Source organism: Loxodonta africana, chromosome 24, assembly GCF_030014295.1.
Source record: "Loxodonta africana isolate mLoxAfr1 chromosome 24, mLoxAfr1.hap2, whole genome shotgun sequence".
Classification (NCBI taxonomy): domain Eukaryota; kingdom Metazoa; phylum Chordata; class Mammalia; order Proboscidea; family Elephantidae; genus Loxodonta; species Loxodonta africana.
The window spans coordinates 5,865,597-5,887,328 of NC_087365.1; the positions used below are offsets into that span (position 1 = coordinate 5,865,597).

At 38.4% G+C, this 21,732-nt stretch overlaps 1 protein-coding gene across 1 annotated transcript in view; it reads right to left on the reverse strand.

Annotated features, from left to right (window-relative positions):
- XRN2 (5'-3' exoribonuclease 2) overlaps window positions 1–21,732 on the reverse strand; it is an 88,422-nt gene that overhangs the window by 23,229 nt on the left and 43,461 nt on the right. Inside the window, exons 17-24 of the mRNA XM_003411716.4 lie at window positions 19,496–19,631; window positions 17,965–18,072; window positions 17,783–17,872; window positions 17,014–17,086; window positions 9,897–9,980; window positions 8,967–9,064; window positions 8,804–8,883; window positions 2,953–3,009 (exon numbers count right to left, since the gene is read on the reverse strand). Of these exons, the coding sequence (XP_003411764.1) occupies window positions 2,953–3,009; window positions 8,804–8,883; window positions 8,967–9,064; window positions 9,897–9,980; window positions 17,014–17,086; window positions 17,783–17,872; window positions 17,965–18,072; window positions 19,496–19,631 (726 nt within the window). The remainder of the gene's footprint in view (window positions 1–2,952; window positions 3,010–8,803; window positions 8,884–8,966; window positions 9,065–9,896; window positions 9,981–17,013; window positions 17,087–17,782; window positions 17,873–17,964; window positions 18,073–19,495; window positions 19,632–21,732) is intronic.

The following is a 21,732-nucleotide window of genomic DNA, read 5'->3' on the forward strand; positions in this document are numbered from 1 at the left end:
ATGCTAAATCAGCATACCAATGTAAACTGTTCTTGCAGGGAAAATAGTTGACATTTTAAAACGAAGGGTTTCTAGGACTCAAGATGTCTTTTCTGACATTCTATCAGAGGTTAACCAGCTGGGTGTCCTGTAAAGCATTATAGCCAGTGGAAAGTTAAACCCTCCCAAGGGTTCTCACACACTCCACTTCCTTCAGGCTTTCTGAGTTAGATGCTTGCCAACCATGAACCTTACATAAAAACGCTGCAGTAACAGTTACATAAAAAAAAATCCACCTTCACACGTTTACATTTTTAAAAATCTCCTTGAAGAGATATAAAAACTATATAAACATTTAAATTGTTTTAGAGGAGAAGAAAAGCAATGAAAGATAGCTAGGGGCAGGCAGAGAAAAAGAGAAGAACATTTCAGGCAATGAGAAGGAAGGCACAGAGGTCAATGGGATACAGAGGGGAGCAGCCATATAAGGAGCATTGGAGGGTGAAAAAGCCAAGGCATATAATGGGCCCTCAAGCCTGGGGAACTGGGGCAACAGGAGGCCCACGGACAGAAAGGAAAGGCCAGGAAGGAGAACTGGTGAGGGGCATAGGATAAAGAAGTCTGTTTTGGAACACTGAATCTGAGGTAAAACGAAACAGTGTGTCTGCGTATGTGTGTACAACCCTCCAAATGAACAAAAAATTGTTGCTGCTTTGGGAAGAAAACTTTTTTTAATTTTAAAATCATATGCAAAAGGTTTTTTAATATATTTAGTTAACAAATAATTATTCTAAAAATACAAATTACAAAAGTGGAAGGAGACCAAAATGAGGAAAATTAAGGACAACATCTCAGTTCCATTCAAAGTTCAGCTAATAATATGACGAATATGGAATCAGGATTGAAAAAAATACATGCTCTCCTAAGTCACAGCTGGCTGTACTTTCTAAGGGCTCTTCTATGAACTTAAGACACTTCAATAACCTCTGCAACACACGTTCTCAACACTAAACCTAAGACCGAGCGCAAAGTGGGGAACCCACCTCAACTCAGCTTGAGGAAACAACTACTCAAATACTTAATGGAACATCCAACACATCCAAACAGAGAAGGAAAAAGCCGCCAGGAGTCAGAAGAGAAGTGACTGGCGTTTGACACTAAAGACGGTATTTTCCGACTTCTGTTTAGAAAGCAGATACAACACTGGGATGTACAAGGTCTGAACGAACAACTGTAGGCAACTGGACCGTAGCCCCAACATCACCCCTCAGTGAAAACCACAAACAGGTGAAAGTAAACTCTGGTCTTTAACAATCTCTAAGAAAATTAAATCAATATTATTAGAAAGTTATTTTCAATATATACCTGAAAACACACCTAGATTTGCAATTTCTTTTACAAATTTAATGATCGTGTGAATACAGTGGATACCAAGTAACACTAAAGACACCCCAGGCTCGATGTAAGGGACCAACATCACACATACAAAAGTTCTAGGATTTGTCAATTAATTCTGTAACTCTTCCTTTGGGTCAGCCTCTGTATCCTAAAAAAGACTAGAAACATGAAAAATCAGAGGGCTGGGCAGGAAGGCACTTAAAAGTCTATAAAAAAAAAAAAAAACTGGGAAACACAAGCAAACATGAGAATCTGAAGAGAGGACTGGTGGGATGAACTGGCCTCAGGCACCACTGCAAACCAGAGACCAGCACGGTTTCCACACACAGTGTCCACATGGATTCTGTCAGAGTCAAACTGTGAGGAGCGTGGTTTTCGATGTGTATTCCACCCTTAACCAAAACCAAACTAAACCCATTTCCACCCAGTTGATCCCAACTCGTAACGACCCTATAGAAAACAGCAGAACTGCCCCACAGGGTTTCCAGCGAGCACCTCAGGGATTCAAACCGCCAACCTTAACCACTCTTAACCACTATGCCACCAGGGTTTCCTCATCCTTAACAGAAGAACACAAAAAGCAAGGACAAATTATGTGTAAAGATAAACAAAAAATTATGTATGAATATTAATACCAGCAGCCAATCCAGGAAGATCTGAACTCACACCAGTTTTCTTTAAATGAGCGCCTTTCTAGAAAGACTATCTGTTGCTATCTAAATCCATTAAAGGTAGGAAAATAAATATGCTCATACTTCACAATGTGAAATCTAAGTATAACCTAAACTATTTCCTGAGAATGAACGAAATAATAAAAATGGGTGGGAAAGGAAGTTTCAGGATTAGCTTTCTTTGGCAGGTTTTTACTTAATTTTTTAGTATCCAGGATGCACTTTGTTTTAGTCTTGCCTAAAGATCAGAACAACCGACAACATAAACTCTGCCATCAAGATTAATAATTATATGTAATAATTACCAGACTTTGTTGCTTTTTATTCTAAACAATCATATTACATCCTACTTTTACATAATAGGAAATGCTGTCACTTCTGAAGAAATGGGGTACAAATAAGTTTTCCAGAGAGCTGAAATAACTGATACAAACTTTCACAAATCCATTCTGTGAATCTCATCTTAACGAAAACATATCATGCGTTTTTTTTTTTTTTTTTTAAACACTGCAGGACCACAATTGCAAATATAATTAATCTGTTACAACATGGAGAAACTGTGTGGGGCTCTGGGGTAGAGGGTCTTTTTGCTCTGACACAGTGAACTGCCCCTAGAAACTCCTGCTTAGACTTTCCACTTTTCTAATCCAGGAAGAATTAGAGGTTGTCAGGGGTAACCAGAAAACAGATGAGCAGGCTTGTTAAATCAATAACCTTAACAATACACAAAATTTAAAGTCAAGAGGCTCTGAGGTCCACAACACAGGGACTCTCCAATCTCAAAACAATGGTGGAATAAGAAGACACCATTTCCTCGTGAATCAGGCCTTTTTTTTTTTTTTTTAATTATCTCCAAGTTCAGAGCTGTGTTCTGGGCCAACGCTATGAATTTCAGAAAACTTACCTGATCGCAGTGTTGTGTGATAGATCCCGTAACAGGGGAACAGGAGAACACACTATTCTACAGAGAAACAAGACAAGAACCACATGTTTGTAAACTGTAACCCTTTAGGTTAAGTCGAAGTAAGATGTGGCTATGCTTGCTAGGCTTTACAATATGCACCAACAAAAACAATATAAATATTTATATCTTTAAAAAAGGACTTGTTTTCCTTGTTTGTAATTTCATAAATAGAAAAACAATTAGGGGCAAAAGGCTTACATCAGAATTTGTAAAGAATACCTACAAACTAAAAAAAAGAGGGGGGGAGGGGAGAAGGATGGATAGTCCAATTAAAAAAACATAAGAGGTACTTCATACATGAGGAAAGCTAAACGATTAATAAATATATCATAAGGTATTCAACCCTCTCAGTAAACAGGAAAATGCAAGTATAAAACACAAGGTAACAGGAAGTACCTGCTAGATTAACCAAAATTAAAGTCAACAATTTCAAGAGTTTGCAAGAACGTGAAGCAAGAGAACTCTCACAAATTCATTCTGTGATTCATTCAGTGAGAAAACCTTCAGAAAACGACCTGATACTATCTAGAAAAGTTGAAGACACATATATCCTACTACCAGCAATTCCGTTTCTGGATGTGTCTTCAGCAGCGTTTTTCACACTCCCTTTATACCCTTAAAAATTACTGAGGACCCCAAAGAGCTTTTGTTTATGTTGATTGTATTTATCAATATTTACCTATTTGAAATTAAAACTAACAAACTTTTAAAACACTATCTTAAAGGTAACAATAACAAACCTATTTATGGTTTTTTATGAAAAACATTTTTATGAAAAATATTTCTAAAACAAAACAAAAAGCTAAGTGAGAAGACTATCCATTTTACATTTTTTAAAAAACACTTTGTTTTAGGCGAGCACTTAAAGAGCAAATTAGTTTCCCATTCCACAAACTGTACGCAAGCAAAGTGTTCCGTAACACTGGCTGCAGTCCCCACACTGTGTCAGCATTCACCCTCTTTCCTCCCTAGGTTCCCTGTCTCCTTTGCATTTGGTTTTCCTACCCCTTCCAGCCTTCTCATCTATGCTTTTGGGCAAATGTTGCCTTCTTGTTCTCATATAATTGTTCTATGGAGCACTTTTCTATGGAAGCACTGTCCTATGGAGTTATTTTCAGGTATTATTTTTTATTTCATAGGCCTAACTGCTTGGCTGGAAGATGGTTTCCAGGAATGGCTGAAATTCCAAGTCAGAGGACTGTCATAGGGCCATGGTCTCAGGGGCTCCTCCAGTCTCTATCAGGCCAGTAAGTCTGGTCTGTTTTTATGAATTTGATTTTTTGTTCTACATTTTTCTCCCGCTCTGTCCAGGATCCTCTACTGTGATTCTGGTCAGAGCGGTCAGTAGTGGCAGCTGGGCACCATCTAGTTCTTCTGGTCTCAGGGTCATGAAGGCTCTGGTGCATGTGGTCCGTTAATCCTCTGGACTAACTGCACCCCTGGGTCTTTGGTTTTTATTCTCCTTTACTCTGGACCGGAAGAGACCATTAGTTGTATCTTAGATGGCTGCTCCCAAGGTTTTTCCATTTATGTAGTAGGTGTCTTTTGGAAACCCTGGTGGTGTAGTAGTTACGAGCTACAGCTGTTAACCAAAAGGCTGGCAGTTCAAATCCACCCGGCATTCCTTGGAAGCCCTATGGGGCAGCTCTACTCTGTCCGATAGTGCCGCTGTAAGCTGAAATCGACTCAACAGCAACGGTTTGGTTTTTTGGTTCGGTACGTGTCTTTTGGTTTTCTGAAACAGCGCTTTGCAGTTTTCTTTGTGTAAGTCTTTTATGCCCCTGGTTAGATTTATTCCTAAGTTATCTTACAGAGGGAGGGGAGGCTATTGTAAATGGTATTATTTTCCTGATTTCCTTTTCAAAGTTCTCTTTGTTGGTGTAGAGAAATCTCATTTTTGCACTTTGATCTTGTATTCTGCTAGTTTGCTGAATCCTTCTATTAGTTACAGTAGCTTTCTTGTGGAGTTTTTGAGATTTTATATGCATAGGATCATATCATCTGTGCATAGGATAGTTCTACTTCTTTCTTGCCAATCTAAATGCCTTTTATCTCCTTTTCTTGCCTAATTGCTCTAGGTAGGGCTTCCAGTACAATGCTGAATAGTGGTGATAAAGGGCGCCTTTGTCTTGTTCCCATTTTCAAGGGGAAGGTTTCAGTCTCTCTCCACTGACGATAATGTTGGAGACTGGTTTTGTGTAAACACCGTTTATTATAACTGAGGAATTTCCCTTCCTTTTCTAATTTTACCGAGCATTTTCATCAGGAATGGGTGTTGGACTTTATCAAATGACTTTTTTGGGTTGACAGATGATTATGTGGTTCTTTTATTTATGTGGTGGGTTACATTGATTTTCTAAGGTTAAACCATGCTTGCATACCTGGTATAAATCCTACTTGGCCATGATGTATCATTTTTTTGATACATTATTTAATTCTATTGGCTAGAATTTTGTTAAAAATTTCTGTGTCTATATTCATGAGGGATATTGGTCTGTAATTTTCTTTTTTGGTGGTGTCTCTGTCCGGCTTTGGTGTCAGGTTTATGCTGCCTCATTGAATGAGTTCAGAATTCCTTCCTGTTCTATGCTCTAAAACCATCAGAGTATTTTTTGGGTGTGGGCTCTTCTCTGAACGTTTGGTAGAATTCTCCAGTGGATCTATCCGGGCCAGAGCTTTTTTCAGCTGGGAGTTTTTAGTACCTCGTCAGTTTCTTCTTTTGTTATGGGTCTGTTCAGACTTTCTACTTCAGTTTATGTTAGTTTAGATAGGTAGTGTGTCCCTAGAAATTTGTCTATTTCCTCTAGATTTTAAAGTTCTTGAGTACAATTTTTCATAGTATGCTACTGTCCTTTTTATTTCAGTTGGTTCTGCTGTAATGTCGCCCATCTCATTTCTCCTGTTTTTGTCAATCTGCCCAGCAGTTTGTCAATATTATTGATCCTTTTTCAAAGAACCAGCTCCCAGTCCTGCTGATTCTTTCTGCTGTTTTTCAGTTCTGTTTCATTTATTTCTGCTCTTGTTTTTATTTCTTCTTGTGACTTTGGGCTTCTTTTGCTGCTCTCTTTCTGTTTGTTCAACTCATAGGTTAATGCTTTGATTTTTGCCCCTTCTTCTTTTTGCTGCATGTGTTTAAGAGTTGCCCTGTGAGTACTGTTTTTGCTGTGTTCCAAAAGTTTTAGTATGTTATTTTCATTCTCGTTTGGTTCTAGGAATTTTTTTCTATTTAATCTTTTATTTTTTCAATTACCCTGTGGTTTTTAAGCAAGGTGCTATTTGTTTCCATGCATTTGATATTTTTTCTTTGCTCTTCCCGTTACTGATGTCTGCTTTTACAGCACTGTGATCTGAGAAAATGCTTTGTATTATTTCGATGTTTTTTTAATTCATTAAGGCTTGCTTTGTGGTCTAAAATGTGGTCTACTCTGGAGAATGTGCCATGCGTGCTGCCAAAAAACAAGCACTCTGCTGTTGTTGGATGGAGTGTTCTCTCTCTCTAATCTCTCTCTCTCTCTCTATCTACCTATCTATCTAGTTGAGTTGGTTTATTATGGTATTCAGATTTTTCTTATTTTTGTTGAGTTTTAAATTTTTGCAAATCTCTTTAATATCTGGCTTAATATTTATCTTAACAGCTGGACTCTCTTATCTGCTTCTGATTCAATCTCTTGAGACAATACACTTCATTTGGCCTCTAGTAAACTTCAGTGTACACTCTTTCCAAAGAAAGAAAACGAAAAACCAAACCAAACCCACTGCCATTGAGTTGATTCTGACTCATAGCAACCCTTAAGGACAGAGTAGAACTGCCCCACAGAGTTTCCAGGGAGTGCCTGGTAGATTCAAATTGCCAACCTCTTGGTTAGGAGCCATAGCACTTAACCACTACGCCACCAGGCTTTCCCAAAGAAAATGAGAAAGACAAATGACATCTCAGTATTATTATGAAAATAGTTTTGACCTCAAAAATCCCCTTGGAGAGTTTCAGGGACACTCCCCACTTCAGGCTTCTTGGACTATACTTTGAGAAACACTGGTCTAGAGAATCTAGTTCTTATATGCACCAGGAGACTTTTCAAGAATATTCACAGCAATATTGTTCATAATAACTCCAAAATGGAAACAATCTAAAATACCTATTAACAGCAGAACAGATATTGATAAAGCTATACAACAGAATACTATACAGGAATGAAGATTAACATATTATTACTTACATCAACATTAATAAATTTTACAAACAAAATGTTGAGTGAAAGCAGACAGACACAAAAGAATATATTCAATATGATTCCATTTATACGAAGTTCAAAAACAGGCAAAACTAAATCATATTGACAGTAACACATACCCAAGTGGTAAAACCACAAAGAAAAGCAAGGAAATGGTTTCTGTAAAAATCAGAATAATGGTCAGCTCTGGGGGATAAGACTAGCCATGCTCTACCTGGAGGGTGGTTACATGAGAGTTCCTCTGATAACTACCTGTGAAATGTGTGTGTACATATGTACGTACATGTGTGTGTATATATACATGTATGTTTTTATTTGTGCGTGTGTGTATAACAAAGTTTTTCTATACGTATTTCAAAAGAAAAACGTTTTTAAAATAAAATCTTTATGGAGATAGAGCCAAGGGCCAGGGGGCCTCCACCCAGAATCCAAAGGGCAGAGCCAACACCCAGAGTCTGGAGGGCAGGGCCATTCTCTGGTCTCAGAGGACAGAGGGTTATTTTCAGGTCTTGAGAGCTAAGGTAATTTGTTGTGCTGGATTCTGAACTTGCTTGGTATCTGTTATCCCTTCTATTCCTCCAATTTCTCCCATCTGTAATGGAAGTACTGCCTTGTACTTTGGAAACAGATAACTTGTAGTCTAGATTTCACAAGTGCACAGATGAAAAGGAATTTTGCCCCAGGATGGAATATGCCTGAAGTCTCACCCGTATTTGATTTAGACGATTCAGAAGATGAGACTTTGGACTTGGAGTTGATTTAAGACTTTTGGGATGACAGGAGGGGGTGAATGTGTTCTGCATGTGTCAAAGACATGATCTGGGGGGCCCAAGGGAGAAATGTTACGGATTGAATTGAAATAAAATTTTGTTTGAAGTAAAACAAACAACCCCCCGCCCCCCACCCCACACACACAAAAAAACCTTTAATGAACACTTTAAAGTTTGGCCAACTTAAAATGCAGTGAGGTTTAATAAATATACCTTTAAGTTTTGATACTTACTGAATTATAAATCACAAACTAGAAATACCTAGAATTCTGCCTGAGGAAAACTGAATGCACTAGTTAATTTATCATACAAGCTTTTAATGAAAATTTTGTTGAGCTGAATAAAAAACAACAATGGACAGCATTATTCTGGATGGATGGATGGATGGATGGACGGATGGACAGATGGATGGTCAGTCATGAGATAGTACAGTCAGATGAAAGTACATGAATTCAGGGCTTATTTGTCAAGAACTTTCATACACGTCCTCTCATGTAATCTCTTACGTTATTACCTCTATTGTGCAGGTACGAAAACATTTATAATATTATGGAAGTTTTGATCTCATGGAGCCCCTGAAAAGGTTTCAGGGATTGTCAGGGCTCCCTGCACAAAGCGACACAGCTACTGTGTTGAAGAGCTGAACTTGAATCCAGATCTTTTTTCAGGCCAGCAGGTTGTTTGTTTTTTTTAATACGATTTTCTTACTTAGAAAATAAAATGAAGGACAAGAAGAAGAAACCGCTAACCTAGCTTTCCCAGTCGCCTCAGTTACACACACCAACTTACTGATCTGGGAGAACGGCTTCTCCATCCAAGGAAAACTTCCCTCGAATCCCATGACACAGCTCAGGTGGTACCTCCACGGGCTGCGAAAAGAATCCCCTAATGATTAATTAACCGAGTAATTACACTCTCTGAAAACACTTCAGGATGGAAGGAAACACTGTACCTCTGTGGAACCTGTTTGGTAGAGCTCTAAAATGAAGTCATGGAGTGGGTGATGCTTCCCCACAAACAGAACGTCACCACCAAGGCTGTTTCTTTTAGCTGAGGAGAAAGGTAAGACAAGAATAAGACCGACAGGTCAAACAATTATATCTGCAAGACTAATTTTTATGAGGCTACAACAAGGACAGCGCACCCAAATTTTAAAACTTAATTACCAAGTTTACTGAAAACAATTTAAAGGTTGAGTAAATGTGTGCTGCGCCTCTGCAGAAGAAAAAACATTTTGACAATCCGGCTTCAGAGAACATCAATGACTATCACGAAAACGTATCACTGAAAGATCTGGCTGTAGTACTACAACATAAGGAGCAAGGTTTTCTTATTTATACAAAACTCAATTTCTTATTTTAAGAAATCTATAAACATTCCCTGAGGAAACACAAATAAATTACATCATCTGATGACAAACATCATTGTCAAGATAGTTGCTGAAAAAGAAATTATTTCTACAGGTTTATAATACTGGTATTAAACAAATTTTCCAATAGAGCCCAGCTTTGCAATGTCCCAATTTGCATATTTTAATTGTTAGTATTAATGACAAAATGCCATTTTTTATGCAAAATAACATTTCAAGTTAGCACTCTGAGTGCAAAAATGCTTCTGTGTGTTCATGTCATACATTAAAAAAAAGGATATTCTCGAAGTGTTGCTTTTTAATAAATTTAACAAGTTAATATTTTTACTTAATACTTAATTTAGAGATAATAAATTTAAAAACAAAGTTAACTTTTGTTAAAAAGAAGTAAAATCAACCATTTATGTCCCTCTTATAGGAAATTTGACCAAAAAAAAGGACGCGATTTTATATGGAAATGTGAAGTCTGCGTTACAGACTTAAGGCTGCCAAGCAGAAGTGTAACGTGCTTACTTTCTTCTGGAGTAAGGTCTGGGTAGACCTCTTCTAGAGCAGCCCGAAGCCTTCGCTCATCCACAAATGGCAACAGAGCAACACCTGGGGAAACAAACCCACAAGAACCACCACAACTATTAGGATCACCTAAATTCCAAGTTATTGATCCAAATAAACAGGTCTAACAGAATACTCTCGCTGGAACTGAAATCATCTGCCAAAACTCAAATACAAATACCGTCCACATGATGGGAGAAGAAAAAAATTCTCCTTAAAACAGCTCATATGGAAAACTATTAACTCTGGCAGCAAGATTTTTAAATTAAGTGAACAAGTTGCCACAAGGACAGCAGTCCACGTTCTGGCCTTACTTACGAGGGTTTCCTGAGGGAAGCCAGTTAATCTAGAGTTCTAGGACCTGAGCTTATTGTTTACTCTTTCCAGGGCTTTGTTTTTGCTTTTGTAAAATGAGGTCCTTCAACTCAAACACCTGGATGGTTTGTTCAACTAGAATACTTGAAAAGTCTCTTCCAGCTCTAAAACTGCATAGTATTCTGTCTACATTTTTAAATCTACTAATAAATTTACCAAAAAAACCTTCAGAGGCTTGCTTAAATAACTTAGCTTTGGGGGGAGGAGGCTGACCAGATGCTGTGCATTCTCTGGAAGGTGCTGGAATTAGATCCCTGCTTTACTTGGACCTAATTTTCAAAGACATAGCTCAGGAACACAGGCTCAGCAGAAGATACAGAAAGCTATTAAAGCGCTACACACTCTCCTATACGTGGGATAAACAGAACTTTGGCTAAATAATTTTAAAATAAATAGCAAATGCTAAGTAACCAAAAAAAAAAAAAAAAAAAAAACCCACCAAACCCACTGCTTCGAGTTGACGAGTTGACAGAGCTGAATAATTTTCAAACAATTGCCACTCAAAACGACTATACTTGTGATTATTCTCCTTCAAATTAGGAGAAATGAAAAAAGTTTTCAAAGTTGTCATTAATTAGTTACTGTATTTTCAAAGTTAGGAAATATGTACAACTTTACTACTTAATAAGAAAAAAATACATATTTTTAAAGTTAAAAAGAAGCTGAGTTCTAGTATAAATTTCGAAGGGCCTAAATATTTGATTCACGGATACTACTATCATCTGAGTCAGGCTATTTCAATTACTGCTAAACACGTATGTGGGAAAAACCTAGGGAATCGTTGAGATTCATTTAGTCATACACTTAAGAGAAATCTATCAATGAGAAATTACAGCACTAAATAACGAACTATGGGTAACACCGGGAAGAATGTGAATACCAGAACACTTAATTGTGCTCATGGGGAACCTGTACACAGACCAACAAGCAGTTGTTTGAACAGAAAAAGAGGACAATGTGTAGGTGAAAATTAGGTAAGGTGTGTGTCAGGGTTGTATTCTCTCACCATACCTATTCGATCTGTATGCTGAGCTTTAAATAATCCAAGAAGCTGGACTATGTGAAGAAGAACAGGGCATCAGGATTGGAGGAAGACTCATTAACAACCTGCATTTTGCAGATGACACGACCTTGCTTGCAGAAAGTGAAGAGGACTTGAATCACCTACTGACGAAGATCAAAGACTACAGCCTTCAGTATGGATTACGCCTCAACATAAAGAAAAGAAAAATCCTCACAACTGGACCAATGAGCAACATCGAAATAAATGGAGAAAAGACTGGAGTTGTCAAGGATTTCATTGTACTTGTATCCACAATCAACACCCACAGAAGCAGCAGTCAAGAAATCAAACGGTGTACTGCACTGGGTAAATGTGCTGCTGAAAACCTCTTTAAAGTGTTAAAAAGCAAGTATGTCACTTTCAGGGCTAAGGTGTGCCTGACCCAAGCAATGATATTTTCAATATCCTCACATGCACGCAAAAGCCGAACAATGAATAAGAAAGACCGAAGAAGAATTGACGCCTCTGAATTACTATGCTGGCAAGGAATACTGAATATACCACGGACTGCCAATGGGACCATCAAGTCTGTCTCAGAATAAGTGCAGCCAGAGTGCCTCTTGGAAGCAAGGGTGGCAAGTCTTCTTCTCACGTACTTTGGATGTGTTGTCTGGAAGGACCAGTCCTGGAGAAGGACATCATGCTTGGTAAAGCAGAGGGCCAGCGAAAAAGAGGAAGCCCCTCAACTAGACGGACTGACAAAGTGGCTGCAACGACAGGCTCAAATGTCAGTGACTGTGAGGACGGTGCAGCAGCAGGCCGTGCTTCGTTCTACTGTGCACAGGGTCACTATGAATTGGAACTGACTCGATGGCACCTAACAGCAACATCAGGAGGGACCCGTCCCTACAGAAAAATATCGTGCTTGGTAAGGCAGAGGGTCAGTGAAAAAGAAGGGGACCCTCACTGAAAAGGACTGACTCGACGGCACCTAACAGCAACATCAGGAGGGACCCGTCCCTACAGAAAAACATCGTGCTTGGTTACGCAGAGGGTCAGTGAAAAAGAAGGGGACCCTCACTGAAAAGGACTGACTCGACGGCACCTAACAGCAACATCAGGAGGGACCCGTCCCTACAGAAAAACATCGTGCTTGGTAAGGCAGAGGGTCAGTGAAAAAGAAGGGGACCCTCACTGAAAAGGACTGACTCGACGGCACCTAACAGCAACATCAGGAGGGACCCGTCCCTACAGAAAAATATCGTGCTTGGTAAGGCAGAGGGTCAGTGAAAAAGAAGGGGACCCTCACTGAAAAGGACTGACTCGACGGCACCTAACAGCAACATCAGGAGGGACCCGTCCCTACAGAAAAACATCGTGCTTGGTCAGGCAGAGGGTCAGTGAAAAAGAAGGGGACCCTCACTGAAAAGGACTGACTCGACGGCACCTAACAGCAACATCAGGAGGGACCCGTCCCTACAGAAAAACATCGTGCTTGGTAAAGCAGGGGGTCAGTGAAAAAGAAGGGGACCCTCAATGAAAAGGACTGACTCGACGGCACCTAACAGCAACATCAGGAGGGACCCGTCCCTACAGAAAAACATCGTGCTTGGTCAGGCAGAGGGTCAGTGAAAAAGAAGGGGACCCTCACTGAAAAGGACTGACTCGACGGCACCTAACAGCAACATCAGGAGGGACCCGTCCCTACAGAAAAACATCGTGCTTGGTAAAGCAGGGGGTCAGTGAAAAAGAAGGGGACCCTCACTGAAAAGGACTGACTCGACGGCACCTAACAGCAACACTAAAGAAAGACTCTCCTGCACTACCAATTCCAGAAGCTAAAACCCCATCAGTAAGCAACCTGCAGTGCTACCGAAGGCAGTAACGCCACAAAGCCACCAGAGGAGTCCTACTGACTGGCCGGAAAGGAATGTCTCTACACCAGGTGTGATAATGATGGTGCCTGGGAGACACCTGATCTTAAAACGGCAACAGCAACCACCTCTCCCTAAGCACTTACTGTGTTAGGTGCATTGCCTGACTTAATCCTCTCAACAACCCAGAAGAGGCCAAACAGTGATAATACTTCAGTAAACGGACTCATTTTAGACATGAGCTCTAGGCAGACTCTGTGGGCTGAGAGTTTGGCTCTGCCAGTACGACTTTGCTCAAATTAATTAAATATACAAAATTTGAAATGACTGTGCAACACTGCTGTTATACGTGAAGCAAATATCTGAACACACAACACTGCTGTTATTACAAGCAATGCTGGAAAAGTATCCAGGTATATTTTATCTTCTGTCATTTCAAGATGTGCTCATCTCAGACAAGGACTCAACTATTAGCATTACTTTCACGAAGTTTTAGAAAGGCATATGATGAAATAAATAACTACATTCTCTAAGAGACTAAATTTTACCTCAGTAAAGGCGTGCTCTTGCTAGAGTCTAATAAAAAATATATAAAATATAAAAATATTAAAGGTCTGACTTTGACTAGACAGTTCACTGTGATGCTAATGAGTTATTTTACAATCTATATTACAAGCAAATAACTCACCAAAATTAATGCTGCAATCCAAACTATTAGAAGTGTTAAATGTTACTCAGGATCTCTTCTGGATTATAACGTCAAATGTAGAGTTTTCACAGATTCACAAAGTCAATGTGAGCTAATTTCAGAAAAGTATTCTTAAAGACTGAAAACGATTCCCTTATACGTTTATTTGCAAGTCTTTTACTCTTCTGCCTATGACTTAATGAAGAAATACCCAAACATTACCTAAAAATGGAAAAAACTATACACAAATTTTAATACGAGATTTCATTATCTCAACCTCCCTCTCCTACTAGTGCAAACCCTGGTGGCGTAGTGGTTAAGAGCTCGGCTGCTAAACCAAAAGGTCTGCAGTTCTAATCTACCAGGTACTCCTTGGAAACAATATGGGGCACTTCCACTCTGTCCTATAGGGTTGCTATGAGTCAGAATCAACTCGACGGCAACGAGTTTGGTTTTTGGTTCCCCCACTAATACGTACAACCAAGAAGTTGAGTAATATGCTGAATGTGGTACTGTCCTGTCTCAGCAAGGGCCACAGGCTGGCCTCAGTACCCAGCACCCTAGCTGCACCTGTATCTCCACAGAGATACTTAGCCTTGGCATAAGACCAAATTTTGGTCTGCCTCTATATATTTTTATACGTATTTTCCCCTCTTTTAAATTATATTGAAAGTATTCCTTAATGGTATTAGAAACACAATTGATGATACTCTACCAACATCACCTCGCTGAGTCCTCATTATAACACTGTAAGGTATTGTTATTATTCCCATTTTATAGAAGGAGAAATTGAGGCACACAGAGACTAAGAAGGCTAGCCAGGGTCACGCGGCTGTAAGTGCCAAGCCAGAGCTCAGCCCCAGCCGCCTGGCCCCGGAGTCCAGGCTCCAAGATACTTGCTGCGCTGATGAACAGAGCTGGAGACATAGCAAAAGGGACAGACTGGGCTGACTGCCATAGCTCAGCCGGGCACGCTAGACCAAAAAACCCCATAGGGGAGAAAGTAACAACAACATTCTTAAAAATGTCCACAGAAGGCAGTATCTGGCTCAGGTGACACTTAATGCCACCTCAACACGATGGAGAGAACCTTGGCCACCTCCAGTCTTCCCATCTCGTCCACTCCAGTTCACCCCACTTGCTGCCTTTCTCATTTGCTGGCCTCTGACTGTGCCACTACATGCAGACCAGCAGCTGCCTGGCTCTTCGTGTCCGCTCAGGTTTACACAGACTGCTGTGCCTTGCTGACACAATGTGTATATTCCACCTGTTTTTCAGGTCGATACCTGAACTTAAAGGGAAGAAATCTGGTGTGCTAGTTAAGAAATGGCGATTAGTCACACGAACCAATTAAATCTTAATTCTGTTAACTGACACACAGTAAGGGCTTAAAAAAAAAAAACCTAAAAACAGGAGGCATGTTTTATGTTTGTAACTTATCTGAGGATAAGATCATTTTAAAAGGAAAACAGCAACTAATAGTATCTTCTGTGATTTTAACTTAAAAGCTTCTTTAGTTTAATTTTGAAACAAAAAGCCATGATTTTTTTAAGTCTTCAAACAAATATAGAGGAACCCTGGTGGCACAGTGGCTAAGCACTCAGCTGCTAACGGCAAGGTCGGCAGTTCAAACCCAGAAGAAAGATGTGGAATTACGCTTCCTTAAAAATTCCAGCCTTGGAAACCTAACGGGGCAGTTCTACTCTGTGCTACAGGGTTGCTATGAGCTGGCACTGAATCAACGGCAATGGGTTTTTTAAGCCAAATATAAGCATGGTTCCTTTTTTCTAATTACTTCAGTTAATTAGGATATACCATCCTGATATACAAATGCATGAAAGACCAAAAATGCTGCTTAACTCTGTAAACTCTACACGGGAAGTAAAGACCTGACCAGAGAATTCCAGTATTAAGTAAGAGCAACTCAGTTTCTCATGTATCCCACCAAATACAAGCTATGAATCAAGTCTGAAAGAACCTGGTTGAGCTGTAAGTATCTGTTAATCCCCTCCTCCAACAACACAATTATAAAAGGCTTCTACTATGTCTCGACCTTTACAATCAAATGCTACACTCTAGTTTAAAGACAGCCTCAAAGCCTTTACTGCCCTCCCTCCCAATTTTTTTACGCCTCCTCTCCCTCTATCCTAATCAAAACATCCCCCGCAAAGTACCTTCAAAAACAACCTGAGATCCCAATCCGTTTGCACATAACAATATATGACCATCCAACGCAGTGCTTACACAACCCCGATCAGTGGGGTACACTTCCCATTATCATTCCATTAAAACAATATGAAATTTCTACAGCTTTGTAAACCAAATGTCAGCCCTAAAATCTCATAAAATAATTTGTAAATTCCTAGTTATGCTCCTCTGCCCCATGATTCTCTTTGAGCCATTTTACTGGTAATCTGCATCACAGGAAATAATGAAAAAAAATGAAAACAATGATTTTACCAAACTTGCTTATTATCCTAGAAAAACACATGGTGGAAGAAAAGGTTGCAATGATTTGTAAAAAGGGGGCTTTGCTATAAAACAGTAACTGGTTTACCGAGTGAGAGACTTCTCTGCTTGGTTTAGTCAACTATCATCACTCATCCACTGACTGGTTAATAACACCTTACATGTGGTACTGATTTTATACTGCCATTCTCACAAAGTGTGTTAACAGGTAGAATGAGAGAATACTAAATAGATACATGAATAAGAAATAAACTTTAATTAATGACCGATGTCAAGTATTTAAACTGAAAGTTTCTGATGCACTTTCCAAAAGTTTCCATGGAGTATAAGTGAATCCCCGAAACGACACTACCATGTTTCTACACTTCTCAGTACCCTTAAAGGGTGTTAACGAGCTACCAACAGAGTAGAGCAAGACCCATTAACTGCAAAGGAGAAAAAAGACATAATGATTAATCTCTTTCAACCCAATTTACTGTTTATCAGAATGTTACTATCAGTATTAATCATTGCTAAATCCAAATTGAATGGAAAAATATCAATTTTCACATACAATTCTTAAAATATCTTCTACAGATGATTCCTTCATACCATAAATCATGTTTGCTCCCACTTTTACTAGAATGACAAAATTATTTTAAACAAAAAGGAGTAATATCAAAATTTTACCTTGCCATGCGTATTTTTTCCCATTCAAATCGATGGCAAAATCTTCAGGGTAGAAATCAATTATGCTCGAATCCTTTATCAGGGAGGAAAGTAAAGAATTAAGACAATAAAAGCTACACGTCTCTGTTACAAAGAATGTGCTGTACCTTTGTTCAAGTTGTCAGACCTGATGAGAAAATGAGGCGCATTCCTTTTAAGATATGTTTAGGTACGAAATCACTAATCACTGCTCTAATACAACAAAATTCTCCACTTTATTTTAAAAGATGAAATAGAAAAGGCATTATTCTACAAGAATTTTAGAACTGACGACCGTAGGCCTAAGGCAGGCAGTCAGTAAAGAGTTTCCTGACTGTAACAACCACTGCTTCGAAGCTATTCCTAATTTTTCACTCCTTCCGGCCAATACACACAAGCTCAGAGGTGATTTCTGGTAAGCCGGTCTTCTGAGCTCTGGTAGCCACCATTGGTGGCTAAAAGAAATAAAAATAAAAACTTACAGGTAGACTGAGAACAAAATGACTGTTATACGAATTTCTTCCAAATACACACCAATTTTATTTACTGGGCAGGATACTGACAGCCAAAGAAAGCAAGGGGGTAGGGGTGAAGAAGGACATAGTGAAAAATACACAGAACTCAAACACATTAAGTTTGCTTCTGTACTTCATTATTTTAAGTAAGAGATGCAAAAGCAACTGTGGCTAATTTTAGTGAAACAGATGACAAAAACCCAAACACAAACCAGTCAAAATACTAAGAGACTCACAGGATCACTCATGAGTTTCCGCCATGATGGAGGCAGAAAGTTACCACTTGCAGCTGGAAAAACTCCCATAAGTTGTTCCAGTGGTTTAAACTGCAATAAAGCAAAAAGTTAAAGATAAGACACACAATTTTTACTCAAGCCAAAATTCTATGAATTTTATGATCTTAAATCACGAAGCTTACCGGTTTTGTGCCCTTCTCAAAATCTGAAGGCATGCTTGCAATACCTTCAAAGTCTGAAGCAAATGGTGCGTAATGGAATGGATAATACCACTTCCAGGAAGCACAGCCCTAGGATAGTCAAAAACAGTAACAAAAACCTGTGTTAACGCTAGGCACACTGAAAGGGAAAAAAGCAAAAAATTAGACTGTAACCTGTAACATATTCTATTTATAAAACACATGACCTATGGTATATATTTCATAGGCCCTTAAATGTTTTGATTAAATCTGAACTTCTTCATATCAGTGGCTCACTCCTTGATTTAAAAAAAATACCATAAGGCATCTTTAATAACTAGTACTTAATGATTCAAACCTTTTGATAACTAAGATGTCAGACTGGTCAAAGAGTAGGTAGACATACTGGGGATTGTAGCCCTGATAGTATCTAGTTTTGTGCTCTAAGAGCAAAGCAACTTAAGCTTGGTGTGACCTGGGAATAGATGAAGTTTGTTAAGTATCTTTATATTCACAAACCTAAGTGAAGACTTTTCATCTTTAAAATATTTTTGGTGACATTTCCTTCCAACTCTAGAGCTGCCACCATCAAATAAAACGAGCAGTTGTAGCTGACACTGAACGAGCATGGAGGTGCTAAGGAATTTCTCTGATAGAGTGGCTGGGAGTAAAACAGCCCAAAGTTTCATTTTACAATTTCCTATTACATTTTCACATGACAACTCTCTCTTCACTATAAAAATACTTGAGTAACCCCACCAAAAAGAAAACAAAAATAAGTTATGCTCATAGAAAAGTCTTTATGACACGTTTTGACTGTGTCTAATAAATTAAAATCTTGAGAGTAGGAGTAAGACTCGCAAATAGAGCATATTACAGATGATACTTCATGCATAACATTATTTTCTACTTAACAAACTTCAGCTATTTCCAGGTCACACCAAGCTTAAGTTGCTTTGCTCTCAGTGCACAAGACTAGATACTAGCCACCAGGGCTACAATCCCCAGTATGTCTGTCTACTCTTTCACCAATTCGACATCTCAGTTATCAGAAGGTTTAAATCAGAAACAGATCATTCCAATTAAAATGCAAGTCATACAACATCACTATGTCATACGGACACTGGTGTAATTCAAATTCCTTTCAAATTCTTACAAGCATTTTCCAGGCTTTGTCCTTTGTCCCGTGACTTTGTTTAGTGACTGCTAGTTAGTTACCTGGTTCTTTTTTTATTCCAATTAAAGACACACTAAACTTCAATCATTTTAAAGACAGAGTACAGTTAACTGAAGTACTTGATGCTGAAATACCCTGACACAACAAAAATTAACTTTGTTTATGTATTAACAGCAAAGAAGCTTCAAAGTCTTTTCAAGCAGATATCATTTAAGGTAATAAATTTGTGAATAGGAAGCTTTTAAAAATGGAGTCTGCATTTTATTATAGGAAATAGCTCAATAATACACATTATTATAGAAATTACTCTCTTTTTAAAATTATTAGCTAGAGATATAAAGAGAAATGTTTTTGTACCTGGTAGTAATATCGAAGAACCCAGCAGAGCCCTTCAACATAAGACTGGACAACTTTACGACGGAATTTCTCATCAGCTGCGTCAACATCAAATTTGTTCTTATAATATCGCTGCTTCCAACCAGCTTCCCATAGCCTGAAAGCCAGGCAAAGCCAGTTCATGCTCAATTAATATACTTTCATTAACTGATCTTCCCAAATCAATTTAGATTTAATACTCAGGAGCAATGTGAATGAGTTAAACAGAAAAACTAAAACATTCATTCAATTATTTCTGAAAAGTCTACTGTCACAGAATTTATTATCAACTTAAAGATAGTTAAACATAAAAAACTCAAACACTGATTCCAGTTAAGACCATTATAAAATTACATTTTAAAAAACAGAGAGAAAAAGAACATTTACTAAATACAGAACATTTTTTGCCCAAATTTTAATACTGCTTTACATGCTGATTGTGGGACAATTCTAAAACTCATTTTAGGATTCAAATATTAAAGGTATTTTATACATTTCAAGTTCTGTGGCTTGTTAAAATATGTCTGTATTTAAACTACACAAATTACTTTAAAAAAAAAAAAAAAGACTTGCACAAGTAATTTTTTAAAGATAAAAAACACCTTATAAAAGAATAGTCTGCAGCCAGGCAGAAATTCTACGTACACTTACTTGGCCCACCCTTCTTTCAACTAAGAGATGTTGTCTGTTTAAGGGAAAGAGTTGTATAGGTGTGCGTGTGTGTGTGTGTGTGTGTGTGTGTTGTACAATTTACCTAGAAGAAGGCCAATTAATCACTTGATAACTGCTTATCATTGAAAATAGCATGTGAGGAACCATATTTTTACTCAAAGCTAAGTTACTTTTTCTTAAAAGTACCCATTTCTCATTCTCTAGAGTTTTTTTTAAACACAAAGAAGTCAAAGAACACTAAAAAACAAATCAGGCCAAATCAAGAACATCAAGGTGATTCTCCACTAAGGGCTATTTTCTACCATGGGCCAGATCTTACAAGTCAATTGCAGTCACGTTTCAAAATATACCATACCAATTCAAGCACCATCAGCCCCCAAATGATGCCTAGAATATCAATTAGGAGATATATCCTTCATCCATACAATAGACTATACCTGTTTTACAAAAATTTTAATGAAATAAATGCTGACAGCCCCACACATTTCTTGGTAGAAACGTATCTATTTTGCTTATCTTTAGCCCCAGCAGTAAACAATAAAATACTACACAAATCAAGTTACCTATTAAGCTAATATTGATCATGATGGCTAAATAAAACAACATGTTCTAAGAGGACAATTCGCTTACAGGAGCAGAGGATAAAAACCACAGATCAGGTAAATGCCCAATCACTCGTCATCCTCAATCTCATAACCTCACTCAAAGAACGTCAGAAAACTGCAGAACCACACCAGACACTGAGGAACGTTCTAATCACACATACAAACCACACTCCTTCCATGTCCTATAAAAGAAACATGAGCTGTGGTTGACTGTTTTTCTGTTTAGCTGTGAAATACAGTGAACTCTATGGGACTGCCTTCTTTTTCTGGGTCTCCCAAGTTTTCCGTCTTTGACAGGATACAGTCTTGCCACTTTTCTATCACTCATTTTAGTGGGAAATATTTGTGTTTTCCTTCTTTGACAGGTTTTTGTCTTACATGGGGTCCAGCTCTCATGGGTTTTACTGTATACCATTTTCCCAAACTCTTAATGAGTTTAGAATTACTGAGACTGTTGGCTTTTTGCACTTGAAGCCCAGGGTTCAAATCTGGACTTGCATACATGATTAAATCTATGCTTAATCTTATTGTATAATGATTCTAAACTTCAGCCTCAACTAAAATCTCCCCTAGCAATGCTAAGCATACTAAAGGGAAACTCCACTGTCACAAAATATAATTGTGTATGTGCAAGTTTGTGGTTTTTAAAAAATATACATATTTATCTTTTAACAGGATGATTTCTGCATGTATCACTTTTAGGAAGAACCTTTTCAGTTGAGAGGATTAAAGCACACTACATTCAGTGCCCAAGCGTAACTTAACTTTCTGGGTTAAGCGGCCTGAAAATTTAATTTCAAAGCACTAACATTCAGATCACATAGTCAGAGCTGAACACCTCACGTCTAGTCGATCTACTGCCTGGTCTCAGAGGGAAAAGTGGCTCGGAAGATGAACACCTGCACGCATACTAATCTAGACACTCAACTTTAACAACTATCA